This window comes from Phaseolus vulgaris, chromosome 6, assembly GCF_000499845.2.
Source record: "Phaseolus vulgaris cultivar G19833 chromosome 6, P. vulgaris v2.0, whole genome shotgun sequence".
NCBI classification, from domain to species: Eukaryota; Viridiplantae; Streptophyta; class Magnoliopsida; order Fabales; family Fabaceae; genus Phaseolus; species Phaseolus vulgaris.
The window spans coordinates 12857453-12885143 of record NC_023754.2 but is presented as its reverse complement, the minus strand read 5'-3'; the positions used below and the strand labels follow the sequence as shown (position 1 = coordinate 12885143).

At 30.8% G+C, this 27691-nt stretch overlaps 1 protein-coding gene across 2 annotated transcripts; it reads right to left on the bottom strand.

Moving 5' to 3' along the window:
• Window positions 1–5606: 5606 nt before the first annotated feature.
• On the bottom strand, window positions 5607–13147 carry LOC137831141 (probable galacturonosyltransferase 15). 2 transcript variants are annotated; one of them, XM_068638692.1, is made up of 6 exons: window positions 12578–13147; window positions 11101–11144; window positions 8858–9001; window positions 7305–7880; window positions 6897–7199; window positions 5607–6265 (listed from the first exon to the last, which is right to left on the bottom strand). In XM_068638692.1, the coding sequence occupies exons 1-6, from the start codon at window positions 12804–12806 to the stop codon at window positions 5975–5977; spliced, it is 1587 nt and encodes a 528-aa protein (XP_068494793.1). In that variant the 5' UTR covers window positions 12807–13147; the 3' UTR covers window positions 5607–5974. The 2 variants fall into 2 exon arrangements, with proteins under 2 accessions (XP_068494793.1, XP_068494794.1); XM_068638693.1 differs by having other exon boundaries at window positions 8858–8993; window positions 12578–12747.
• Window positions 13148–27691: the final 14544 nt, after the last annotated feature.

The window sequence follows — 27691 nt, the reverse complement described above, 5'->3', positions numbered from 1 at the left end:
AATAAAATATATGTAAAAAGGTTCAAATTCCTAAATTAGGGGTTGAATATTATAACTATTTTATCAATTAAAATTCATAAGTGTCAAACTTTTTATATGAAATATTACTGAATTATGACACTTATCAAATTCACATATTCAATAAATAATGGACATGGCAAATAGACAACTTCAAAATATTGAACACATCCCTATATTAGTGCTTAGACAACCCATCACACCTCTTCAAGCATCCATGACCACCTCCCAGGCCTCTACAAAATTCACTAACATTTTACACGTTACTTTAACATTCTTATTAATGAGAAACAACACACAAGGTTGGAAGATTTATGAAAAAATATGTTAATTTAAGCAAGATCTTTCTTAGTGACAAAGACTAAATGGAGGACCCTGTTTAAAAAAAACAACTCTTTAAGTCTTTCGAGAGCTTAAATAAAGTTGTTTCTCATTCACTAGCCAAAAAAACAAAAGGCCACAAAGAATGTCAACCATGTGGATCTGACATCAATAATATTAAGTATATGCAACTTATACCTATTAGTTTTGTATGTACTGTCCATCAACAAAATAATGTTAAATGTATTTAGTAATTTCACTAAATAAAGGTGTGTCAAAAAAGTATTTGTAACAAATCCTTAGGACTCATCAAACCTATTTCAGTGAATATACATGTAACATTCTAACAACATCATTAACTATTGTCTTTCACACACACACACTTGTTTTATAGTTGAGACATTTACTTAGTTGTTCTTCAAAGTTAGTAAAAAAATTGGGCTTCACTAAACTCTTAGTCATGTCAATAAGCATGGATTATTCATTAGATTTTAATTGTTAGCATATGATTGATCTACTAATGTATCAACCAAGTCATGATTATGTTTTCCACACATAATTGTAGATGCAACTAGAGTATTTGATGAATAATCTCCTTGCATGAGGATTTGAATAGTGAAGACTTAACTCATATAGTGTGTGTGTGAGAGAAAGAGAGAGGGGGAGAGAGAGAGAGAAAGTGAATGAATTTGTTTTGTATGATTCAATAACTTTTATTACTAAGTTACTTTATCCATTAAAATGCCAAAGAAAATGTTTCTAAATTGTTATAAAATTGTTTTAGAACTAATTGTTGGTTCTAAGATATTTTAATGGATTGAAATGATGATTTATTGTGTTAAAATATTCTTAACTAAGGTCCTAAAAGACTATAGTGAATGATTTAGTCTATTATTTTATTGAATCAATTTGTTGAAATTAGTTAAGACCCCAAGTGGTTTTGAGAAGGTTCTTTAATATGTTATAACTAGTTTTTAATGATTTAAAATTTCTTTGCTTTCAAAAATTGTTTTTTTTTAAGTTTTAATAGATTGAAAAAGAAAAATCAACATATTTAAATGAGATTTTAATCCATTAAAATTGACAATACATTTTTTATAAAACTTTATCTTTCTTTTTTAAATAGAATTTTTGAAATCAAATTGAGAGATGTAAAAAAACCTTTTGAGAGAGATATTCTTATGAGCGAAAAATCTTTTGTTTTTAGCACTTTTTTGAAGTTCTTGGATCAAAATGTCTTGGTTAATGGAGATTTAGTTTCTGCATTGATTAAGGTGTTCTTGTTCCTTTGTATTTCGTTTATCTCTATTGTGTTTGTTGTAATTAGGTAGGATTTCTAGTTGTATTAAGGTAATTGTGAGTCATTTGTTGGGTAGAACACTATTTTAGGGTTAAAGAGTTGTTTTCTTTGAGTCTTTTGTGTTTTGTAAAGACTTGTTATAGTGAAATCTTTACTGGTATAACCGAGAAACTATATGTAACTCTTCATGAAAGAGAGAATCAATATAAATGTGTGTGATCTTTCTCTCTCTCACACACTCTCTTGCATTTTTTAAAGAAAACTTTGATTGTTCAATTCATCCCATTTTGAACTTAGTCTACATTCTTTACAATAACAATTTCACAATCCATCGACCTCCATTGTAAATTGGTTCAACATACTTTAAATGACCAATAACATCTCCTTGTTCTAGTTATAACACTACTAGAAAATCATTAAATAGAAACCAATTTTAAAGACTAAAAATAATTAGTTGCTATATTCATTAAATTAGATACTATTTTAGAGACTAAACACATTATTGGTTTTTAAATTAGTTTCTATTATTGATATATAGTTTCTAAATTGGTATCTAATTGGCTACCAAGTTTTAACTACCAATTATTTAGATTCTAAATTTGGTAGCAAAGACCTTAGTAGTTAATTAAATACTAATTTAGAAATCATTTATCAATAATATAAACTAATTTAGAAACCAATAATTTTTTTAGTCTCTAAAATAGTATATAATTTAGTCAATATAGCAACTAATTATTTTTTGTCTCTAAAATTAGTTTCTATATAATGATTTTCTTGTAGTGTAATGACCTATAAATCCTTTTCGTAACTCCTATAATTTCCACCTTTTTCACAACCTAACAACATATATATCTTCCTTCCTTATTGTTAATTTGTTGTATCAAACTTCAATATGAACATGAAAAATCCAAGCTTAAGTGTCACCCCCATGAAACCATTTAAGTAAGTCATCCAACATATCAAATATCTACTCAAATACATTACAACATTGATATATGATACTTGTCAAATTTTGAGACAAATAAAGACATATTTTACTTACTTTGTTTGTTGTAAAGGGTTCACTACAATTACATTTATCTAATTCATCTGATGTTGACTCATAATACACAATATCATGAATTTCATCCATACTAGTTAACATATAAACTTCATATAATATTTTACTCCAAACTCAATTGTCCATTTGTTGTCAAACACAATCACCATAACAACTTCTAAGCGTATTCATTTCAGCACTCTATTCATGACCGCAAAACATATTTGTATTTTGGACTACACAATTCATAATACAATTTTACCTTCTAAATTGGTTAATCCATAATATACAATTATTTCAAGTTATATGAATACAAATTGTATATTCAGAATGGACAAATCTATAATGAAAAATTTACTTCAAGTAATTGCGTACAGGTTATACAATCTGAAATTCATCATTTGACTTTCAAATCATACAATTCTTAATTAAAGTTTTATATTCCAAATTGTTTAATTTGTAACGCACAATCTGAAAATGTAGTTTTGAAAGCTTGAAAAAATATAAATCACAAAGACAAAAGACAAAATGAGTATTTCAAAATAAATGTGGACGTATAGGAGGAAATTATGGATGTGCAGAAAGTAATTCTCAAGTTCTAAACCCACATAGACAAACCCATTTCAGGCAAACCCATTTTGAGAATGTATTATTCTCAAAGAAAAATAAAACACCTAGCCTTTTAAATGAGGGTAAATCAAAGGTGGGATATTTAACGTTCTTAAGAATTTGTTGAATGAATTTCTCTCTCAACATTTAAGAACAGAAAAATGAAAATGAATTTCTACTTTTAATTTTATGCACAAATTAACATGAAATTTTAGATAAGTTATATGAAATATTTTTTAAAATTTATTTAGGTTATAAAGAAATTAATTTCTATTTTTCTATTATAAAAGTATTTAGATAGAGATCTTCATTTAAATAGATCGTAAATATTATGTATAAAGAAATTCATGATCTTTTGTTACATAAAGAAATAAGTTGTGATATATTGAAACTACATAGATTCATATTTTTGGTTATTTTTCATTTGTGTTGTTTTGGGGGTTTATCCATACCTTTGGTCCTCATTATTGCTTTGTGTGGATAACAAACCAAATATATCCACTCTTGCGATTGCCATAAACTTATCATAATAAATATCCTTTAACTAATAATTTAGAAAGACATAATTGGCTCTTAAAATTTTTACACTTAAATATCTAATACTTTTAGTAATATTTGATTTAACAACTATGTCAAGCCTATGCAAGTTTATCTCGTGGCAACCTTGTTCTTTCTTGGAAGATATTTTTTGAATTCAAAAATACCTTCTAAATTCTACTTGAGAATATTTTTGAATTATAGAATTTAAAAGGTATTTTTGATTAAAAAATATCTTCAGAATTTTATAATTTGAAATATAAATTCTTTAAGAATAAATTAGATTTTTTAAATAAAAATTATGGAAGTACAAAAAGAAGATATGGAGGTGCAGGAAGGACACATTCATCACAGGATAAAGATAAAGTTAGAACATTAGGAGCTTATCGACACATTAGGAGTATTTTTTTTTTTACTTTGATTATAATTTAGTTTTATTTTGATAACTTGTAACAATATTATATCAAATCAAAGTAAAACTTTCATGTTTATTTCAAAATAATATTAAAAGATTTAAAGGAGGGTTAATAACACATTTCTGCGTAGTTTTTTTGGAACATATAATCTTCTTAATCAGTTACAATTTATTAAATATTACAAAATTATAAGAAATTTATTAAATAAAATAAGGACACAAATTGTGATTTTTAATAAATTTGGTTAAAAAGGTGGGATAAAGAGTGTATTTGTAAGGCTTCTCAAACAGTTAAGTTAGAGTAGGCAAGTTTTGTTATAATATTTATTGTGTCATAACTTTTTCCTTATAAAACTCTAAAAATTCTATGGTAATTTTTTTAACTTGTCAGTGAAATGTAGTAGAAGAGAGAAAGTTGAAGAAAACAACTGGCATGCATGGAAATTTATCCCAATGTTCGTGGAAGAGGCAACAAAGGATGACATTCACATATGCTGTCGGTAGTACTGTGTGAGTGGAGCCACTGTGGGGATTTTGATTTTCTTTCTGCATTAATTTCATTCAACCATTGCCAATAAGCAATCAAGATAAGAGTCAGACATGTCAAAATTCTTGTTCCATTCTAAGTTCAAAGCATTCACCATATGACTTCACATGGTCTATTTGCACAAGTTTGAAAATTTTAGAAAGAATAAACCTTCCATATCATCTTCAAGCTATTACTTTTTTTAGCAGTTCCCAGAGTAATAAAGTTGTTTAAATAATCTCTGAAGTACTATTGAAACTTGGTACCTTTAGTTTCTCTATTAACGTCTAGTTTAGGTACCAACAATAAACACTTTCGGTTACATAATATTCCTCAGCTGAATCATTTATTGTGATCAGGGGTAGATGTTATGGACCACAGCAAATGCCAGAACTAGTGAACCAACCCTGAACCAAAAAAGATAATGAACAGCATGAGTTTTTTTTCTTTTTTTTTCAAATGAGTTTACTCGAGCACTGCCTTTGAATTTTACATCAGCTTTCTGGATATATGTTAAACTTGTTCTATTTTGACAGTTGTGTAATGAGCACCATGTTCATAAAATAAGAGAATAAGACAAACTCCTTTCTGAGTGCTTCAAGAAGAAAAAAATATATAAAAAAACATACAATATAAACTTTCCCATAACCTCTGCACAAATTAATTTATAAAAATTCTCATAATTTTTCTAAACTTTTATGTTATACATAAATCAATTAGAAGTGTTCATGAAAAAACTTATGAAAAAAAACTAAGTGGAAGTGATGTAAGGCAATGCAAAAACTAATTTGACCAGCTCCTATAATAAGCATTTAAAAGAGCAAAGGAGTGAATTGTTGGGTGGTACGGTAAGTGATTATCTAAGAGTTTTACTTACCAAGACCAAGAAGAGTCTAAATGTTCAAAACATGCAAGCAATTTCTACACTTCAAAAAGTAACTTTGATAAAGAAATTTACAGTATTGTCAGGCACCTAGATCAATGATGCTATAACTTTCTTAACCACAAATACTGCTTCAAGTAGGGTGTAGCATGGTAACTTCATCTATTTACTATATTTATATGGACATGGCGTGGCGTAACTGGTATCAAACTGTGCAGAGCGTATGAGTCAGAGACTGAAAGCAGAACCTTCTTCCCTCTGAAATCCTCATACGGTATCACTGTTTCAATCTCAATAAATATTGGAGGTGAAAAAACTTTGTTCCTTCACCCTGTAATTCTACATCTCCTAATAAACTTATTAGAGATATTTACGTGTCTACTCCACAAACTTCGAACCTCTGGGAAACTAATTTCAAGCCATGGCTTTGCAGGGCCACTGAAATGAATAATAGGCGCAGCTTCCAATTTCTTTTTGCTAATTTCCGCTGATTGATGGCGATAACCTAAATCAGACACAAGCATTGATGAATTTATAGGATGCACTTGACCCTCAAATGCAATCAAGGCAGGTGGAAGCACTCCTGGATTCCACATTGTCGCCCCAGACTCGAGGTTCTGTGAGATCAGATAAATATAGATGTTTATTGGTATGATGACTATACTGAAGCATAAAATTATCCATAGACATTTACAAAGAGAAGAGAATAAGAAATTAATTGAGTTTCCCTCATAAGCTAATATTAACTCTATGTTTAAAAGCTTTGGAAAAAGTTAAATGGGTTTAGGGTTTAGGCATAAGTTGATTTTAACTTAATGAGAGAAGCTCAGTTTATCTTACCTTCTTATTTCTTTTCTTATATGTGCTAGCTTATGAAAAAGTTTATATAAATAGACCTAAGTATACCCTGCGGTCTTTTTGTTGATTGCGTGACATAAAGTGCATAATTAACTCTACTGTATGAGGATAACGCAGTTTTAACTTATAAGCGATGCTAGACATGTATGCAGAATGTAATCCCGTACTTAAGACCAATTAAATATTACTTAACATAATACAAAAGAATAAACATTTATGAACATATCAAATCATGTTCTTCATCAAGAAAGATATACTTTGATGAAAAATATGAAAATTTAAGCCGTGTCTTGCTAGTTTAATATTGATGCATGTGGAAACTTAACAAAATGCATTGAATAGAATATATGTACAGGCTTCATTAAGCACATTATGTGAACGCAAACTTACAAGTTTCAACCAATGATGGTAGGTCTCCGTTATGTTTGTTCTCCTCCAAGCTTCAAGATCAAATATATTCATGCCATAGAGCCATGCACACTGATCACCGTTGAATTTTGATGATATGAGAGGATGTGAAAAGTTCAAGTAGTTCATGTATTTACTTCCAGGGCAGCAGCTGTCTCCACACCATGACTTGAATACAGAACCAATGACTTTTCCATTAAGATCTAGTTCCCACAAAGAAGATATGTCATGTTGGATTACAACATCGTCATCCAAGAATACTATCTTTTCGAGATCTGGAAACAGCTGTTGTGATCCACAAAAATTAGATGATGAAACAATCATCGCCAAGCATTTAGACTTTTTATCAGTTATTACTCAATCAGAGGGCTACCAAAAATAATTAATTACCTCAGGCGTATACATGCGGAGTTGATTCATCAAGGATAGGCTGCTGGGACTTAAACCCTCCAAATATCTGCTATGTTCTTGAGTATAGTGGCGGTCTTTTTCCTTGTTATAGTATTGCTTCCAAATTAAGTGATTAGTTCCCAGCATCTCTTTAACACCAGCATTCACTTCTTCGGACCAGTCGTACTGGTGCAATCCCCTAACTTCCACAACTGCTGATTTAATAGAATTGGTGGCAAACCAAGCATGCATGGGGGCATAAGTTTTTTTGTCAGTAACAATGTGAAAAATTAACTTTTCAGGGTTGATTGAACTTTCAACAGTAGAGGTTACAACAACAGATGCAGCAAGGATATTGTCAGTTAGGAGACCAAGGTGGTGAAAGGTGGGATCAACAAGGCGAGATACAAATTCAGGTGGGGGTAGACGAGATCTGGCCTTAGCATTTACAGCGTATTCTTCAGCCAACTTTAGACAAAGACAATGTAGACTTTTGGGAACACCATGAGAAGCTAGATGCCAATATACTGACTCTTGTTGTCTTGCTAGTTGCACCCTGCGTTCCAACTGTGATAGCTGAATATGAACAGAAGAAATTGCATATTGTTTTAGAGGATTAAAACTTCACAATTGCATTCGCTGAATTGAACATTTGTAGCTGACAAGAACCTATGCTTCATTGGTAAACAATTAATGATGCAACCCATGTACAAAGAGACTTGGACTATGATGCTACCTTCACCCACATTCCTCCTTACTTTAGAATTCATCAAGTTAAAGAATGCATGTATCATGATACCCGAGGAAGTCCTCCAACTAAAGGTCGTTTTTCGAAAGCCTCCAGCAATTCAAAACTCAAGACAACTCAACTTCCCAAACTTTCCACGTTGTTGAACGTAGTGTTAAATTATCTCCCTGTCCAAGTGCAGAAATTCCCTGGTAAAGAGGTAATAATATGCACGGTTTGATAAGTTGAAGATGAGTTAATTGTGTTTTGAACCGCATGAGTCTCCGAAATTGACCTTTAGTTAAAGGTGATCTTGCACCTTAGCCTACATTTTATCTGGGCCACTTTTAGAGCCTTTAAGCAACTTCCATAAATATATAAAATTAAAAATGGAATATAAATAATCAATCCTTTTAAGCTTCAATTCAACGCAGTAAATTTCACGTTGTGTTAACTTTTTTATTCCTTGTTCCTGATCCATAGACCATGTTCTCTATAACCATACAATTGGAATATTATATGCCACACAGAGTCTAGTTGTGCAAGTTGTATCAATTTCCTTTCTTTTTGCGGTCTTTTGTTTAATTTTGCAAGTGTTTCTTTTGCTGCACGACTATTGTATGTTACTATGTTTATAAGCTAGTTGCATTGGCTTCTCCTGTTTTTCACAGTGCACGTCAGGACAGGCATGTACTATATATGGCGCATGATTGTAAATCAACATCAGAATGAAAGAGAAAAGGAATCACGAGGAAAACAAAAGACCAACATCATTTTCATAAAGAGTAACTAGAAAAGGCAAAAGGCAGTAAAAAAATTTGTATACCACAGATTTGGTCTTGAAGGCAAAAGCCTTAAGATCTTGGTTTGAAGTCATCTCTTTCACAAGTTCATTGAATGACCCTGCTCCCTCATTAACATTACCCTCATTTGCCTCTATTAGCGCTCTTGTCAGCTCATCTCTGAGTTCCTTCAAGGACATGCAGTGCCATCGTAAAAAAACAGATCACAAATTATCATTTTAAAAAATTTAAAAGGGTGGTCAAAGTCTGCAGTAGAGGCCGCGTTGACGATTACAGGGTAGCGCAAACCAAAGTTATATAGAAATAATACTAGTTTAAAAATGGTTTGCTTTACATATAAATAAATTTTAGTTATAAATTTATATTAAAACGTGTGTTCCAATAAAAGAATTTGATCTAGTGTTTTCTCAAACAGTCAGTTTGATGATTCCATAAAAGAACAGAGACCATAAAGACCTTGGAAGCAGTGAAAAAAGTTGTGAAACTAGCAACTAGGAGAAAACAAAAAAGGTAGAAGGGGAAGAAATCATTGCTCTACAAGTGGCATGGTCATGCTCGTTGCCCCACAGATATCAGGAATGCAACTTGTGAAAGTACGACAATGACCTACCCACTCACAGCAGTATTATATGATGAAGTTGGATTTTTCGTTTCTTTTCCTTATTTTTTGTTTACAAGGAAAAAACAAGTTTTATCGTGATGTACTGTTCTGAATTCTGATCTATTTCAATTACGATTTGATACATCATGGATCTTTCGGATAAGTAATGGCCACTAACTATCAAACAATTCTAATAATACAATGTCAATTTTTTTTATGTCCAAAACCTTGTTTACATATGAACTTTTTAAATAACATAATAATGTATTTTGTATTGTAAGAAAGTCAATCCTGTTTTTTTAAGAAGGTAAACAGATGTAATCCAATCCAAGAAATAACAAAACACAGGTAAATTAAACGTTATAGGGAAAAAAATCAGAAAATGTTTACTTTGTCTTTTTTCCTACCTATCTGACAAAAGATGTTAACCACATGAAGTGGAGATTTCAAAATCGGAAATATATGTGTCACAGAATCATGGCAAGTGAATGAAAAGGAAACAACAAAGTATCTCATACAGCATAATGTATGGATATGATCCATTCTAAGGTGTCTAATATTGTCAAAACAGCGTTCAATGGGGGTGTCTCAGTGGGTGACAGATAGACAAACCCCCTTAAATTTATACTTCTTTATGGAATAACTCATGGCACTCCATATTTAATACTACTATTAAATTGTAAATAACCATTCAATCATAAATCGCCATGTACAGTAAGATTATTGAGTTTTGAAATAATTATTTTAAAGTTATATTAAGATTAATTTTAATTGATTTTCAGTAAAATATATTTACAGTCACCGACAGAGAGAACATTAAACTCTAATATTATTTCTAAATTTTACAAAAAGGCAAATTTAGTTTTAAAATTAATAATAAATATATACAATAAACAAGACACTTGGCAGTAGATTTTTAAAATGATATTTGCTTAGTGATAAAGTAATAAAATAAAGTACAGGGTAAACTAGAGCCTAGAGGTTAATAAGGCAATGCAACCAAAATTAAATGGCATGATTTTAAGGTTTTATTTGTTTTAAAATGCTGGATTTGTCTGCAAACCTAAATGCTGACAATTATAGTTGTTGAGGGATTATTATTCAAACATCACAAGAGAATTACAATACTTTAAGTTTATCAAAATTAGATAAAGTATATAATAGACTGATACTGGTTTTTTGTTAATATGTGGACGTTCTTTACTAGTTACACTTTTTAATATACAAATTAATTATGCATGGAAACTTTTTTCAGATCAGATCCGACTGTGGCCACTATATTTGAAAAAGGTATTTGACTTTTTTTCTTACCCAAAAAAGGTTTGATGTTTTAGTTTACAGAGAAAAATCATTTTGACGAATTTGAAGATAAGAAACCTACTTGGCCATGCACTAGGTAAAATGATAAAAAGTATTAGTATACCTAAGAGCTGTGGTTGGACTCTTTCCTTGTAAAAAATGTGTGTATTATTATTAAACATGATTTTACTTTAAATAATATTAAAATTCCTAATTTCAATAAATTTATTTTTCCAATTAACTTGAGTTTACGGGGGCAAGTAAATAATAGAATTGGCTAATTACTTTTTGAAGGAGAAATAAAGATATTTAAAAGTTGTTAAAATAGAAAGAATACAAGGGTAATTTGGTAAATAAAATACTTACCAGTGACGTGTCAACCCCACTGAAAAACCTCCACCCAGCACATTCTGCAACAATCATTTTCACCCATATACTCTCATTATCATTTATGAAAATGAAAATCAGTAAATAAACTCTTCAAAAATAAATTCCCTGCCTTTCAATAAGCTTCTAAAAGGAAATTTTCAATTTTTCAAAAAAGAGAGAATTTCTAATAGAAGAACTCCGCCCAAAGTGATAATTTCAATTACATATTGTTTCAAAATACATGTAAGGATATATTTGTCAATTTTAATAAATCAAATTACCAATACAATGCATTTAAAATTAATTTAATATCATTTTCATTCACTTATTTTGAAAAGACACTTACATTATCTTACAATATTTTTTTATATTTCAAGTTTCAAATCATGTTTCATCAAAATGTATATTCACACAAAATGTAAAATTAAATTTTCAACAGTTTTTGTTATATTTATATAAAAAAAATTAAAATTGTAAGATATTTTAATTTTCAAACACTATAATTTAATTAACCTTTCTTTCATTATATTTATATCCTATTGTAGAACTTAAAAAAGATAAGAAGGGGTCAAAAAAATTAAATAAAAATAAAATCCTAACCTCGTTCTAAGATTTAATTTAACTACTATTCCTCGTAGTTAAATTAAACATTCAGATAAAATTAATAAAATTTAATTAAACAAAACTAACATTATAATTATCTGAGTAATAATAGGCAATTTTTAAAAAGCAATAATATCTTTACAGTTTTCAATAATTTAAAAATTATTATAAATTTATTTTTAAAACAAATATTATAGATCCAACAACAATAGTACAAAAATATATAATATTCAATACATAAAAATAAAAAACTTAAAAAATATTACATTTATCTCCTTACATTTCTTTAATTAGGAAATCAATTATTTAAAATTTGTAATAAAACGAAATATAAGTTAGACAAAATCTAAAGTTATTTATACTCATAGTTATTGATTTCTAATAAAGTCGAAAAAAATCCAAAAAAATTATGCGTCACTAGAGTATATTAATTAAAGAGCTTAGCTTTTATGCTCCATTAGGAAAATAAATAAAAAATATTATTCACATAATTTTACAATAACTACGGTATAATAAACCAGTAATTTTTATATACGAAGTAAAAAGCTTATCTTAAATGCCCTTGAAATCATAAAGATTTCCATAATTTTTTTAAAGTAATTACAGTAAAAGCCAATAATTCTTTTTTAAAAATTGTGAGTGAACGAGAATTCACACACAATATTTTTAATTAAATTATTTTAAAATGATAAATTGTGTTTTGAAAAAGCAATTGTTTCTTCAAATAAAATAATTAAAAATTGACATGTTCTTTTACAGAGTTAGGAAAAGTATCAGAAGTAACTGGAGTGAGGGAGGGAGTGTGAAACTGTGAGAGTAAGCAAAAGGAAGAAACAGAAGAAGAAAGTGAAAAGGCGAGGGAATAGATTACCCAATGAGGAACACGCTGCAGCAGATTCCAGCATCAAGATCGCGATCCTCACGAACAGAAACGGCAGCACGATCCCGAGCACCAACACCACCGGAAACACCGTCCGAACCGAAATCCGGCGAGCGGAGCCAGCGCCGGTACCTGCCGTCGTCGTCTTCGCCGATCCCTTTCCGTCCCCGTTAGATATCGTCACTCTCCTTATCCCCTTCGTCGATATGTAGAACTTCATCTCCGCGTTTCCATGAATCAATCCAACTCCTCTCTCTCGCGCAGATCGTCGATTCAGCACGAGATCTGAAGCTTCATTACTTCACTCTAGGAGAGAGAGTGTTCCTATTCGTGCTAGAGAAAGTGTGAGAGAGAGAAATTGCATTTGTAGACTAAGAGAAAGAGTTCACGGGTTCGGAATTTTCTCTCTTTCTTTTTCTTTTGGATTTTCTTACGACAATTTCCGGAGAAAGAAGAACTATAAAAGAAAATGATTTTTTTTTATGATAAAAAAATATATAAAAAGGTTTTGTTTTTGGAGAGAGAATGTCGAATGCGCGTTTGATACCGCGGGAAATTATTAGATTGCAAGAACCACGGTGGATATTTATAAAAGAGGTGAGTGTGTAGTTACGGTGTTGCCCTTGGTTTGTGGGGTTATTTACGGTTTTGACATTAACTCGTTATCTCGCCGACACCTGCGTGACGTGGCGTGTTGGGACACTAATGTGTAATTGTGAGGTCGCTTCAGTTGTGGAGCATCTTGAGTTTTCTTAGGCACAAAAAGTATGAATTTTAAATCTTTTTAAATTGAAGTTTTTTTATATGAGTATTTCTACAATTTTAACTAACTTATATTCATATCAAAAAAAGTCTCCTAAAATATATTGTTGAAGATATTCAAAGTTAATTATGAAAAAATACATCATTTCTCCTTTTTAAATAAATTTTGTAAATATTATTTTAGAACTAGATTTTAATTTTGGTAAATTTCTAATTCTCTGTCCACTGTTTTAGTTTTTTTTTTAATATTTTAGTTCTGGTATTTTAGAATGTCTATAATCTTTTATTTCATTCTTAATTTTTGTGTAATTTTATTTATCGTGGTTTGGCTAAGTTGAACTCTAGACCTCGCAAAATTATTTTATAGTAACTTTAAGAAAATAATTAATTAAAATATAAAAAAGTATAAAATTAAGGATTCATTGTAAATTGTAAATAATTAAACCCTAAATCCTAAAAAATAGAATAGGACAACTAAAATTAAGATAAACAAGAAAGACTAATTCGTAGATGATAACTAAAAAGATAATTATATTGTAATTTAGTTTATGTTTAATAATTATAAGAATGAAATTTAAAAATCATAAGTATTAGTAAATTATTATTAAAAATAATAAATAATTTAATTATTTATAATAAATTATTTAAATAAATAAAGTGTAGATGTACAGTGAAATAAAATATTAAAAATTACATAAATTGTACTAGTTAATTATTTGTTTAAACTTTACACATCTTATTATTACATAAAAAAAATATTATTAAAAAATAAATAAATAAGAAAAAACTAAAGCAAAATTCATACCTAAAAAAGTTACAAATATAAATTAATCAGAACATAAATTTTTAACTTTTTTTAAAAAACCGTAAAAGGTAATAGTTAATTTATTCTAATTTACTTTTCTTATATATACAACATTTTTTCATATATTTAAAGTTATATTAGTTATTTTTGTATTAATATTTTTCTCATTTCTAATGAGTCTTTAGATAATAGGCTCGAAATTTTGTTCTTTATTAACAAATATTTTTAAATACAAAAAATTTGTCCACTAATTTAATTAGAAATTCATCATAAATATATTATTTTATTATTTATTTATTGTGAATCTCCATCAACTAATTATTACTACCTTCGTTTCAAAATAACTGCAGTTTTAGCTATTTAGAATATTTTCAAAATAACTTAAATACTCAATTCCCAATGAAACATTAATTTGTTTTGTCGTCCTATTATTTCCTCAAATCATTTATTTATCTTTCCTATTCAATATAAATATTTATGAAAAAACTGAGATTATTTAATAAAATCATTTTAAAAAGTTGGATATTTATTGTTGTTTCTAATATGTGTATACGAAACACATAACAATCGATCATTTTTATATGTTAATATAAGTGAGTGATATTACTTACAATGATTAAATTTAATATTTGAGAAGCTTTACTAAATTAATAGTATATGTATATGAAATATTTAAAATAATTAATAAATTAATAGTATATGTTAGATTTTTTATCTTGTCTTGAGAATTTGTTCCTTTGGATGATGTAATTGTTATGGTATGTTAATATGGCTCATATCTTGTAATGTATGTTGGATTCTCAATTGGTTGGGTAATAAGAAATTTGTATTGAAATTATTTGTATAAGAATTGAGGCACCTAAAGTATCTTATTTTATTTTATTTATTTAAAAAAAAATACTAATGCATGTTGCTTGAACTAAAATAAACCCAAAAAACCAGAGTTGAGAGTGAGCTTAAATATTAAGATTACCTTTGTTTTAATCAAGTACATACTTTCTCTTTTTTTTTACAATATTTTTCAAACCCAAGTGCTCTTCTAAAAATATAACTACTTTTATCTTTTTCTTTACTTTTTCTTTTCTTTTTCTACTCTTCAATATTTGAGGTAACTATGAGATGACATAGGGTCTTCATCTTGAGCTATTTCTTTAGGTAAATTCATATTATACTTTCATTCATCATATTTTCACCTTTCTTTTCTATTAAAGTAGACATGCATATATGGTAGGTTTTTGAGAATTTAAGGTTTTTCAAGTTGGAGTTTAATAGTGGATGATGTTTGAATTTTAGGACTCTTATCTTTAAAGTAATCTAATTGGGTACTTATTAAATCTTTTTCATAACATAAATTCCTTAAAGCATGAGCAAAATTAATGGTAAAGGAAGATACATTTATGTAACTTTGGAATTGAGTCTACAAATGTATCTTTGAAATATAGAATTTTGATTTCTTGTGTGTGATCAGATAGAATACAAATTATATTTTCAAGAATTGTTTTCTTAGAATGATTTATAGTAAACATATATATAGATTTTTAAGGTTGTACTGAATGAATTATTGTGTTTAAGTTTCAATATTGGTTGCATGGAATTAATTATAAATTTTCAAAACTAAATAAGGTTCATTTCGATGGTAATTTTATTGAAAAGGGTGAATTGTAATAATGATCATTGGTTAGTTTGAAAGGAATTATCACAATTTATTAGTAATTGAAATTTTTGAAGTTTGATTTTATAATAGTTGTATTATATTGGCTTTCTCATAATAATGTTGATAAAGGAGAGTTTTATGAAAGGTTATGAGCCTCTTGGTTGGGTATAATGCATATTCAAGAAGTGTTACTTGAAACTTGTTAGAGCAATTAGAATTGTAAACAATTATATTACTATGTTATAATCCTTATATTAAAGGTAATTGTATATAAAGTAGATGTTATATTTAATTATATTCTTAACTCAAATTATAGTCTAATATATAAAAGTCCTTAGTCATATTAGGATTTAATTTATGAAAAAATGAAATTTTTCATTAGAACGTAACTTATGAACATTTCTATGATTTTGTACAATAATATTAGTGTATTATGTGAAAATTTATTATTTAGAAATCATATATGTGATACTAATGGGTTATCGGTGGTATTTGAGCTAAAGTTGTTTAAACATATAACATTATTAAGAAATCATAATTCAAGAGGAACATAATATATAATTTGAGTAGCAAACTACGACTTAAGTGAGGGGAGACTGAAAAACGACTTTTTTTTCTACTAGAGATATTTTTAACTGAGAAGAATAAATAAAATAAAATGAGACACTTCACGAGTGTCTCAACTCTTATACAAACATTTTAGGATGTTCCAACCCTTATTCATAAAATAGCCAAGAGCAACCTACTCAACACTAACCTACAGACATTCTTCATACTCTAGATACCACCAAACTAACCCTCAAGATTGAAAGGAATGGTAGGTCACATCAAAAGAAATCATCATAGTCTTTATAACCAGTCTTTAAGTGAATAAACCTCACTCAAGTGATACTTTCTTACTCCCTAATGTTGAAGATGGTTGTTGCCCCTTCAAAACATGTGTTTGATGAAGACTTTTATGTACAATTCATGTATATTTCCTTTTGCTTTAAGAATGTCTTAGGTAGTGTTTAGAGGTTGTTTAAGAGTAGGCTTTTTGCTGAGTAACTCGCCTCTTAACCCCTGGCCATGTGATAAGAGCAAGCACAAAATTTCTTAAACTGTTTTTCACATGTTTTACAAAAAACACGTTTACTGCATAAAAATAAATCTGTTCTTTTCTAAATACACAAATTCATTTTTAAACTGATGCCTTGGCTAAGTCCTGTGAAAATTAGATTTTGTGCATCAAGTATTTTGACTAAGTCTTCTACCTTTCAAAACGACTGTGTTCTAATAGTTAAGCTTTTTCTATTATCGTTTTGAAAAAATAAATCTGTTCATCTGTAAATGAATAGATTCTTTTTGACTCTGGTGCCATGTCTATCTTAGACGGTTTTCAGTTTTGTCCCTGCACCAGAATGGCTGACTAAGTCTCCTCACATAACAGATTCTCTAACTGCTTTTGAAAATAAATATGTTCATTTTATTTTCAATCTGTTCTTTTTATAACAGCTTTAACTGTTTTTCAAAAATCTGTTATAAGTTGGTTTTCTATAAAAAGAAAACTTGTTTATGAGTTTAAACATCAATCATACAATTGAGAAAACAAGTTTTGCATCAGAGAATTAAGGTTTTACAAAGAATTAGCATTTTTTCTTGAAAGATTTCGAAAATCAAAAGTGTGCTTGTTCTTGTTTGGTTCCAAAGCTTGGTGAGAGGTGCTGCTACTGTTTTAGCGATTTGTTCTACTGGTTTAAGGCAGATTTCTGCATCCTCTATCAGGTGTATTCGTTTCACATTTCATTTTCTGTAAAAGTGTTGTTGTAAACTCTTCTTGATAGGGTTTCTTGAAGAGTGTGTATGCTGAAATAGGGTTTTTCAGCAAGTGAACCAAAGTTCTTGTAGGGTTCAAGAACAGTGGTGTTTGTGTTTGTTTGAATTGTGATTTAGTGAATTTCACCTTGGTTTAGGTGAAGACTGGATCTAGCTCAGTTGAGTGAACCGGTATAATTGCCTTGTGTTCATTCTCCCTTAATCTCTGCACTTAAATTTCTGCATATCTGTTAAACTGTCAAGAAATAAATCTGTTCTTTCTGGGCTTGTTTCATACTGTTCTTAATTTCTGGAAAAACTGTTTGATTCTGAAAAGAACATACATAATCTGTTAAAAGTCACTTAACCAGATTGATTGTGATAGGTTACTCAATTAATTGTCAAGCTATCAATTGAACCTTAACCACTTGCTTAAAATTGAAGCTTGCTGTTTTGTAAATCACTGTTTTTCTTCCTAATATCAGTGTCTGTATCTGGAAAATCAATCTGCATACTCTCGTGATTAACTTGGCTATATAAACGTTTTTTTCAAACACAAACAGTGCAAAATAAATCTGTTCATTTCCAAATAAATCGATTTATTTTCTGTAAACTGTGATAAATACTGATTCTGAGAGAAACTTTTAAAAGGTCAATTCACCCCCCTCGTGAACTTTGGCACTATTAAACCCAACAATTGGTATCAGAGCTAGGACTTGTATTTTAATCAAGTTTGTTTGCAATAATGTTTGAGTTTAAAGTGTTTTTTGTTGAGGGATCTGCTGTTAATAGACCACCTATGTTCAATGGAATGAATTATGCATTTTGGAAAATTAGAATGCGAATTTTCATGGAATCTATTGATGCATTAATTTAGGAAGCTGTGGTCCATGGACCCTATGTGCCAATGCAGGTTGTCAAGGATGAAGAAGTGGTAAAGCCAAGATCTGAATGGAATGAGACCGAAAGAAGGAAGGCTCAATATGATCTTGTGGCCAAGAACATTATAACCTCTGCATTAACAATGGATGAGTTCTTCAGGATATCCCAATGTAATTCAACTAAGGAGATGTTGGAAGTCTTAGAAGTCACTCATGAGGGTACTGAAGATGTAAAGAGGTCAAGAAAACATTCTCTCATCCAAGAATATGAATTGTTTAAATGCAACCCGAGGAGAGCATTGTTGATGTGCAGAAAAGGTTCACTCATATTGTGAATCACCTTACTGGTTTGGGAAAGGAATTTGACAGAGAGGAACTCAACATAAAGGTATTGAAGTGCCTCGACAGAAGCTAGCAACCAAAGGTGACTGCCATATCAGAAAGCCGTGATTTGTCAAAGCTGGGAACTGCTGCACTCTTTGGAAAATTAATGGAGCATGAGCTAGAGCTCAAGAGACTCAAAGAGCAGGAAACAGCAGAAAGAAAACCCAAAGGACTTGCACTGAAAGCAAGTGAACAGAATGAGATCAAGGAAGAAAAAGAAGATGCTGAAAATGATGATACAATCAGTCTTCTTACAAAAAGATTCAGCAAATTCCTGAAGAAGAAAAGCAGAGATAGGAACCAACAGAAAAAAAGGTATCATAAACCTAATGATTCAAATTCCTCTAATTACACTTGCTTTGGCTGTGGCAAAACAGGGCACATCAAAATGGATTGTCCAAACAATCAATCAAAGGACAAATCTGCCAACAAGAAGGTTGAAAGGAGCAAGGGAAGAAGAGCTTACATCTCATGGGAAGAAAATGAGGTATCTTCAACCAGCAGCTCTTCAACTGAGAATGAGGAAAACAATCTATGCTTCATGATGAAGGATGAGGAGTCAATCTCTGATTCAGTAAGTGAATTCTCTGTGGATTCTGATAATTATGATCAATTGCTTGCTGCTTTCAAGAAAACACATGATGAAGTAAGTTGCAAAAAGTAAATAATGTGCTTGCACCTAAAGTAAAAACACTTGAGGAAGAACTGCATAAGGCCAAAACAAATTTGGTAACTCTTGAACTAACATGCTTGCATGCTTCTATTAAAACCTGTGAAAACTGCAAAAAATTGGAAAAAAAAAAGTGGAGTATTTGCTAAAAACCCTTTCCAATTTCACCAAGGGAAGAGAAAACCTTGAGTCTCTCCTTGGCTCACAGAATGCTGTTTTCAATAAAAATGGTCTTGGTTATACTCCTGGAAATGTAACCAATGTCAAAAAGCTTTCAAGTTTTTTTGTTCTAGCAAAATCAGGTTTTTCAGCTTTTAACAGTGGCAAAAAGGCATCTCATGTAACCTGTTTTTACTGCATGAAATCTGGTCATACCTCTAGGTCATGCATTGCTAGAAAGCATCTTGTTCCTAAGAATTTAGCAAAATGGCTACCAAAGAGAAGGTTTTAATCTGTGCTGGACCCTATACTGAAAAGGGTACCATTTGTATCATTTTTATTCTGTTTTGCAGATGAGCAACAAGAAAAATCAGTGGTACTTGGACAGTGAGCATATGACTGGAGATCTTACAAAATTCACTAGCTTGAAGCTCAAAGCAGAGGGACATGTAACCTATGGTGATAATAACCGAGGAAGGATTTTGGGCAGAGGCACTGTTGGAACAGGGAAATCAACCACTATTGAGAATGTGCTTTATGTAGAAGGACTCAAGCATAGCCTTCTCAGCATCAGTCAACTTTGTGACAAAGGATACAAGGTGAACTTTGAGTCAAAGGGCTGCACAATCTCAAGTGATTCATCTGGTAAGGTACTGTTTACTGGTAAGAGAGTGAATAACATATATCTTTTGAATATCATGGAAACTAACTCTTCAAATGAGTGTTTGCTGTCTAGAAGTGATGAGTCTTGGTTGTGGCACAGGAGGTTAGCTCACATACACACTAATCACTTAAATAAACTGAAATCTAAAGATCTAGTTTCTGGTTTACCTAACATTAAATTTCAGGATAACAGGCTCTGTGATGCTTGTGTGAAAGGTAAACAAATCAGATCCTCTTTCAATTTAAAAGATATTGTTTGTACAAAAAATCCATTGGATGTATTACATATGGACTTATTTGGACCATCTAGAGTTGCTAGCTTGGCTGGAAATTTGTATGCTTTAGTTGTTGTGGATGACTACTCTAGATTTACATGGACTTTGTTTCTTGCACATAAAAATGATGCTTACATTGCTTTTAAGAAATTAGCAAAGGTTCTGCAAAATGAAAATGGTTGATGCATTAAATCAATTCGAAGTGATCATGGGGGAGAGTTTCAGAATGCTAGATTTCAGAGGTTCTGTGAGAAGCATGGGATATCACACACCTTTTCAGGCCCTAGGACTCCCCAACAAACCGGTGTAGTTGAAAGGAAAAACAGATCATTAGAGGAACTAGCTAGAACTATGTTAAATGAATCCAAGCTTGGGAAGATGCAGTCTATACTGCAACTTATGTGTTAAATAGAACCTTAATTAGACTCATCCTTAAGAAAACTCCATATGAATTGTATAAGGGCAGAAAACCTAGTGTGAGTCACCTTAGAGTTTTTGGGTGTAAATGTTTTGTATTGAATAATGGCAAAGAAAATCTGGGTAAGTTTGATGCTAAATCTGATGAAGGTGTGCACATTGGTTATGCTTTGAATGGTCATGCATATAGAGTCTTCAATAAAAGGTTGCTCATAGTAGAAGAATCAATGCATGTTGTTTTTGATGAAACAGATCATAGCATATCTAAAACTGTTGTTGATGACCTTGACAGTAATGAATTTAAATCTGTTTTAAATCAAAATGAATCGATTCATTTTGATACTGCTGATACACATGTTATGCAAGAATCTACTATGTCTGTAGGTTTGCCAAAAGAGTGGAAAACCCCTAGAGACCTAACCCTTGACAATGTCATTGGGAACATTGAGAAATGAGTGTCAACTAGAAAATCCTTGAATAACTTCTGTGAAACAATGGCCTTTGTATCTCAATTGGAACCCAAGAATATGAATGAAGCTCTCAAGAACAACAACTGGATTTTAGCCATGCAAGAGGAACTGAATCAATTTGCTCTTAATGAGGTCTGGACTCTTGTTCCTAGAATACCTGAGGTGAATATAATTGGAACAAAATGGGTATTCAGAAACAAGATGGATGAGCATGGAGTGATTACCAGAAACAAGGCTAGGCTAGTAGCTAAAGGGTACAATCAAGAAGAAGGGATAGACTATGATGAGACATATGCACCAGTGGCTCAGCTAGAAGCTGTGAGATTACTGCTTGCCTTCTCCTGCATCAAAGGGTTCAAGCTATTTCAAATGGATGTAAAGAGTGCCTTCTTGAATGGTTATATAAATGAAGAGGTATTTGTTTCACAACCACCAGGTTTTGAAGACCATCAGCATCCAGAATACGTGTTCAAACTCAAAAAGGCTCTCTATGGGCTCAAGCAAGCTCCTAGGTAATGGTATGAGAGGCTAAGTGATTTCCTCACCTCACAAGGCTATGACAAAGGCACATCTGATAAAACCTTGTTCATTAAGAAGAAAGGAGATGACACAATTCTAGTACAAGTATATGTGGATGACATCATTTTTGGATCAAACAATGGAGAATTGTGTGAAACGTTTGTGAAAGTCATGAAGAGTGAGTTTGAAATGTCAATGATGGGTGAGTTGAACTATTTTCTAGGCTTGCAGGTCAAACAACTCAAGGATGGCATTTTCTTGAATCGAGTTAAGTATTGCAAGGATCTGCTAAAGAAATTTGAAATGGACAAGTGCAAATCAATCAGCACACCCTTCTCAACAAGTTGTCACTTGGATCATGATGAAGCTGAAATTTCTGTTGATGAAACCAAATATAGAGGACTCATAGGATCTCTATTATATCTCACTGCCAGCAGGCCAGACATAATGTTTGCAGTGTGCATGTGTGCTCGGTTTCAATCTGTTCCTAAAGAATCACATTACAATGTTGCCAAAAGGATTTTGAAGTATTTGCAAGGAACTAAAGAAGTTGGCATGTGGAATCTAGGTAACATTTCATTAAGTTTAACTGGATATTCTGATTCAGACTTTGCAGGTTGAAAAATTGATAGGAAGAGCACCAGTGGAACCTGTCACTTGCTTGGATCAAGCTTGATCTCATGGCAATGCAAAAAACAGGCTTGTGTTGCTCTCTCCACTGCTGAAGCAGAGTACATTGCAGCAGGGAGTTGTTGTGCTCAAACCATATGGCTAAGACAGCAATTGAATAACTTTGGTATCTTACTTAACCATATACCTCTGTTGTGTGATAACACAAGTGCAATCAACTTAACCAAAAATCCTGTCATGCATTCAAGAACCAAACACATTGAAATTAGGCAACATTGGCTATCCATTTTCATGCAAAAATCTTCATGCATATCCATTCATAACTGCCATATCAACCTATTCATTTCTCAATATAAATCTGTGTAAAAATCTGCTACCCACATTGGCTATCCATTTTCGGTTCTCACCATTTGAAACAAGAGAAAATTCTGGTTCAACCATGGCTTCTTCTTCAAGATAGAAACAGAAAAATAAGGGCAAGCAAAGCACCTTTCAAGGTGTGCTAGAAGGTTGGTTTGCTGGAAATGAAGAAGGTATCAATGCCTACATCCACGAGACGAGCAGACAACAGATTAATATACCCAAGGTGTTGGATTTCAATTGGCTGAAATCAGAAAAATTGGTAGAAACAAGAGCTGTATTGAAGCACCAGAAACTAAAAAAGCTGCTAGAATTAACGAGTAATGTATATCCTGATTTAGTTAAGGTGTTTTACACTAATCTAACCTTGGATGGAAAGAACATTGTCTCTTATGTGAAAGGGATCAAAATGAAGATCACAAGTGATGTTTGGAATTCTGTGGCTGGAATCAAGTATGCTGGACTGAAAGTGGGAAAAGGAAACACCAGTGGGATTCAAGAATTCAATAAACTGCAATATTACAAGAGCTGTATGAGGAACCCTACCTAGAGCATAAGCAGATTCCATGCAGTTCATTTGAATCTTACACCACGTCTTGTTGCCTACATTATAGCATGACAACTCATCCCAAGAGGTACAAATCATGTTGTTTTACATGAAGAGGATTTAATCCTTTTATATTGCATCATGAACCAAATTAAGGTAAACTGGGTTTTTATCATCAATGAACATATGCTGAAATCCAAAAGGTTGGCTGATTATCGCTTTCCTTATGCTATACTTGTTTCAAAATTGATTGATTTCTTTGGTGTTGATGCTTCAAATGAGAGAAACGAACCCATCAAGGCTGTAAGTGAGATTGACAATTCAACTCTCACAAAAATGGGATTTCACAAAATAGAGGACAATTGGGTGGTTCTCAAAGGCAAGAATCCTCAAGAAGAACATGGAGCCTCAAACCTCAACAATGAAGATGAGGATGAAGCTGTTCCCATGGAGGATGACACAGTTCAAGCTGCAGAACACTCGTGTTATGTTATCCATCACTCCTATGGGCAAGAACAATCTGCTGAACATGCTGGAAATCAAAGGATAAGTTCTCCATCTGTAGAAGTCAGAGGAGACTTACCTGCTCCCCAATCTGTGCATGAAGAAGCTGTTGCAGCTCATCAGATGTCATTGTTGCCTATCAAACTCCAGAATACCGAGGTGAACCATTATCCATGTTTGAAAGACAAGTTCTGTATCGCCTTGATGTCATGACTGCAGAACAGAGGGCACAATTTGAGACCACTCAAGCAAGGTTTCAGCACCTTGATGATCAAATTGAAGGAGTTCAGGCGCAGCTTGTAGAGCTATACTACAAGGATTAGAAGTATCTTGCTTTCCATACTTTCTTTTAAAAGTGTTTTAAAATTTTGTAATGCTGAACAATTTGTCTTTATTTTCTGGACTATTATGGTTATGTTTCTGTTTTATCTTCCCTTATGCTTAAATGTTGTTTGATGAATCCAAAGGGGGAGAAAAATAGCTCACCATGCTAGGTGAAGCTAGGTGAAGCTAGCTGAAACAGAAAGTTACATTTTGCACCTTAAAACTGATTTACATGTTATGCAATGTTTCAATTTTCTGGTTTAGTATTTGGTGCAGTACGGGTTCTTAAAGCAACAGAGCTATGGGGATTTGTCTCCATCAAACAGGGGGAGATTATTGAAGATGGTTGTTGCCCCTTCAAAACATGTGTTTGATGAAGACTTTTATGTACAATTCATGTATATTTCCTTTTGCTTTAAGAATGTCTTAGGTAGTGTTTAGAGGTTGTTTAAGAGTAGGCTTTTTGCTGAGTAACTCGCCTCTTAACCCCTGGCCATGTGATAAGAGCAAACACAAAATTTCTTAAACTGTTTTTCACATGTTTTACAAAAAACACGTTTACTGCATAAAAATAAATCTGTTCTTTTCTAAATACACAAATTCATTTTTAAACTGATGCCTTGGCTAAGTCCTGTGAAAATTAGATTTTGTGCATCAAGTATTTTGACTAAGTCTTCTACCTTTCAAAACGACTGTGTTCTAATAGTTAAGCTTTTTCTATTATCGTTTTGAAAAAATAAATCTGTTCATCTGTAAATGAATAGATTCTTTTTGACTCTGGTGCCATGTCTATCTTAGACGGTTTTCAGTTTTGTCCCTGCACCAGAATGGCTGACTAAGTCTCCTCACATAACAGATTCTCTAACTGCTTTTGAAAATAAATATGTTCATTTTATTTTCAATCTGTTCTTTTTATAACAGCTTTAACTGTTTTTCAAAAATCTGTTATAAGTTGGTTTTCTATAAAAAGAAAACTTGTTTATGAGTTTAAACATCAATCATACAATTGAGAAAACAAGTTTTGCATCAGAGAATTAAGGTTTTACAAAGAATTAGCATTTTTTCTTGAAAGATTTCGAAAATCAAAAGTGTGCTTGTTCTTGTTTGGTTCCAAAGCTTGGTGAGAGGTGCTGCTACTGTTTTAGCGATCTGTTCTACTGGTTTAAGGCAGATTTCTGCATCCTCTATCAGGTGTATTCGTTTCACATTTCATTTTCTGTAAAAGTGTTGTTGTAAACTCTTCTTGATAGGGTTTCTTGAAGAGTGTGTATGCTGAAATAGGGTTTTTCAGCAAGTGAACCAAAGTTCTTGTAGGGTTCAAGAACAGTGGTGTTTGTGTTTGTTTGAATTGTGATTTAGTGAATTTCACCTTGGTTTAGGTGAAGACTGGATCTAGCTCAGTTGAGTGAACCGGTATAATTGCCTTGTGTTCATTCTCCCTTAATCTCTGCACTTAAATTTCTGCATATCTGTTAAACTGTCAAGAAATAAATCTGTTCTTTCTGGGCTTGTTTCATACTGTTCTTAATTTCTGGAAAAACTGTTTGATTCTGAAAAGAACATACATAATCTGTTAAAAGTCACTGAACCAGATTGATTGTGATAGGTTACTCAATTAATTGTCAAGCTATCAATTGAACCTTAACCACTTGCTTAAAATTGAAGCTTGTTGTTTTGTGAATCACTGTTTTTCTTTCTAATATCAGTGTGTATCTGGAAAGTCATTCTGCATACTCTCGTAATTAACTTGGCTGTATAAACGTTTTTTCAAACACAAACAGTGTCAAAATAAATCTGTTCATTTTCAAATAAATCGATTTATTTTCTGTAAACTGTGATAAATACTGATTCTGCGAGAAACTTTTAAAAAGTCAATTCACCCCTATAGTTAATTGACACACTCTCTATAGTGAAAATATTAAGTCATCGCTATCGAAAAATGAGATATTCATGTTTTACTATATTCTAAATAATGTAAATTAAGGTATCACATAATGAAAAATCTATGGAGATCCTTACCTTTTATTATAAATAATGAGTATAGAAATGTCTCATGTTTAAATCCTAAAAAAATATTGCCTCCTAAAAATGGTAGAGTTGAATGATCTTTGTTTCTTAAGATATTTATAAAGAAAAACATATGGTTGATAAGTTGATCATAGTATTAACTTATATAAGTATAGTTTATAATTTATATATTGATTTATTTTTACTTACCTTGTTATTTGTGTTGCCTTGTTATTTGTGTTATTGTAAGTTAACAATGGTGTCTTCACATGAGGAGATGAAAATATAAATTTAAAGCACAATAATTGTATATATATTTATGTGTCTAGTTTTTTTTAATTTTTTATTGTACATGGTTTTTTTAATTAAATTATTTTATAATATTTTCTTATGTATACTTTTGATACTTATATTTTATATTTTCTAAGTTTATGTCTATTGTTATGATATTATTAGCTAATTATTATTTTTATAGTAACGTTTTTTTGAGATGTTATAGAAGAAAGGTATTATATGATAATATTATTAAACCAAACTAACATTATTCAAAAGAGGGGAAAAAAAATTCAATTAAAAACTTAAATAGAAAAAAATAATAGAAATAACTAAAAGAAATAGTAACTCATAAAAATATTACATATTTAAATAGTTATCTTATAATTATTTATTAAAATGATAAAACTTACTTAAACACAGTATTGATAATTTATCACAAATAAATTTGTTGTAATAAATAAATAAATAAAATCAAAGTTATCTTATATAATATACTTTATTTCAACTAAACACTATTGTTTTCACATTAATAACATGTTGATTTTATATGAACAATAACAGTAACATGTCATGTCAATGTTGTACATCCATATCCATAATTTTCATTGTTGTCTTGGCCGATTGCAACTTATAGTTTGTTGTTGAAGAATGAAATAATGAATAGAAATGATTGAAATATTTTAAAAACATGGGGTCGGTGTTCTATAAGGTAAAAAAATCAAAATTATTTTCTGAATGTGCAATTCCTATAAAAACTAACACTAATTAACGTCAAAATATATATATATATATAATTGATATTTAATAGTTATTTTAATAAATTATTAGTTGTAAATATCTATTGCATTAGATGTAAAATTGAAAAGAATGGTTATATAAGGTTAAATTTTTTTTTTTCACGTCAAAAATTTGTATATTATTAACTGTTTTTTCCATAACAAATTATAATACCATAATGTTCAACTATAGTGATTATTGTTTATATCATGAAAGTTTAGGGACTG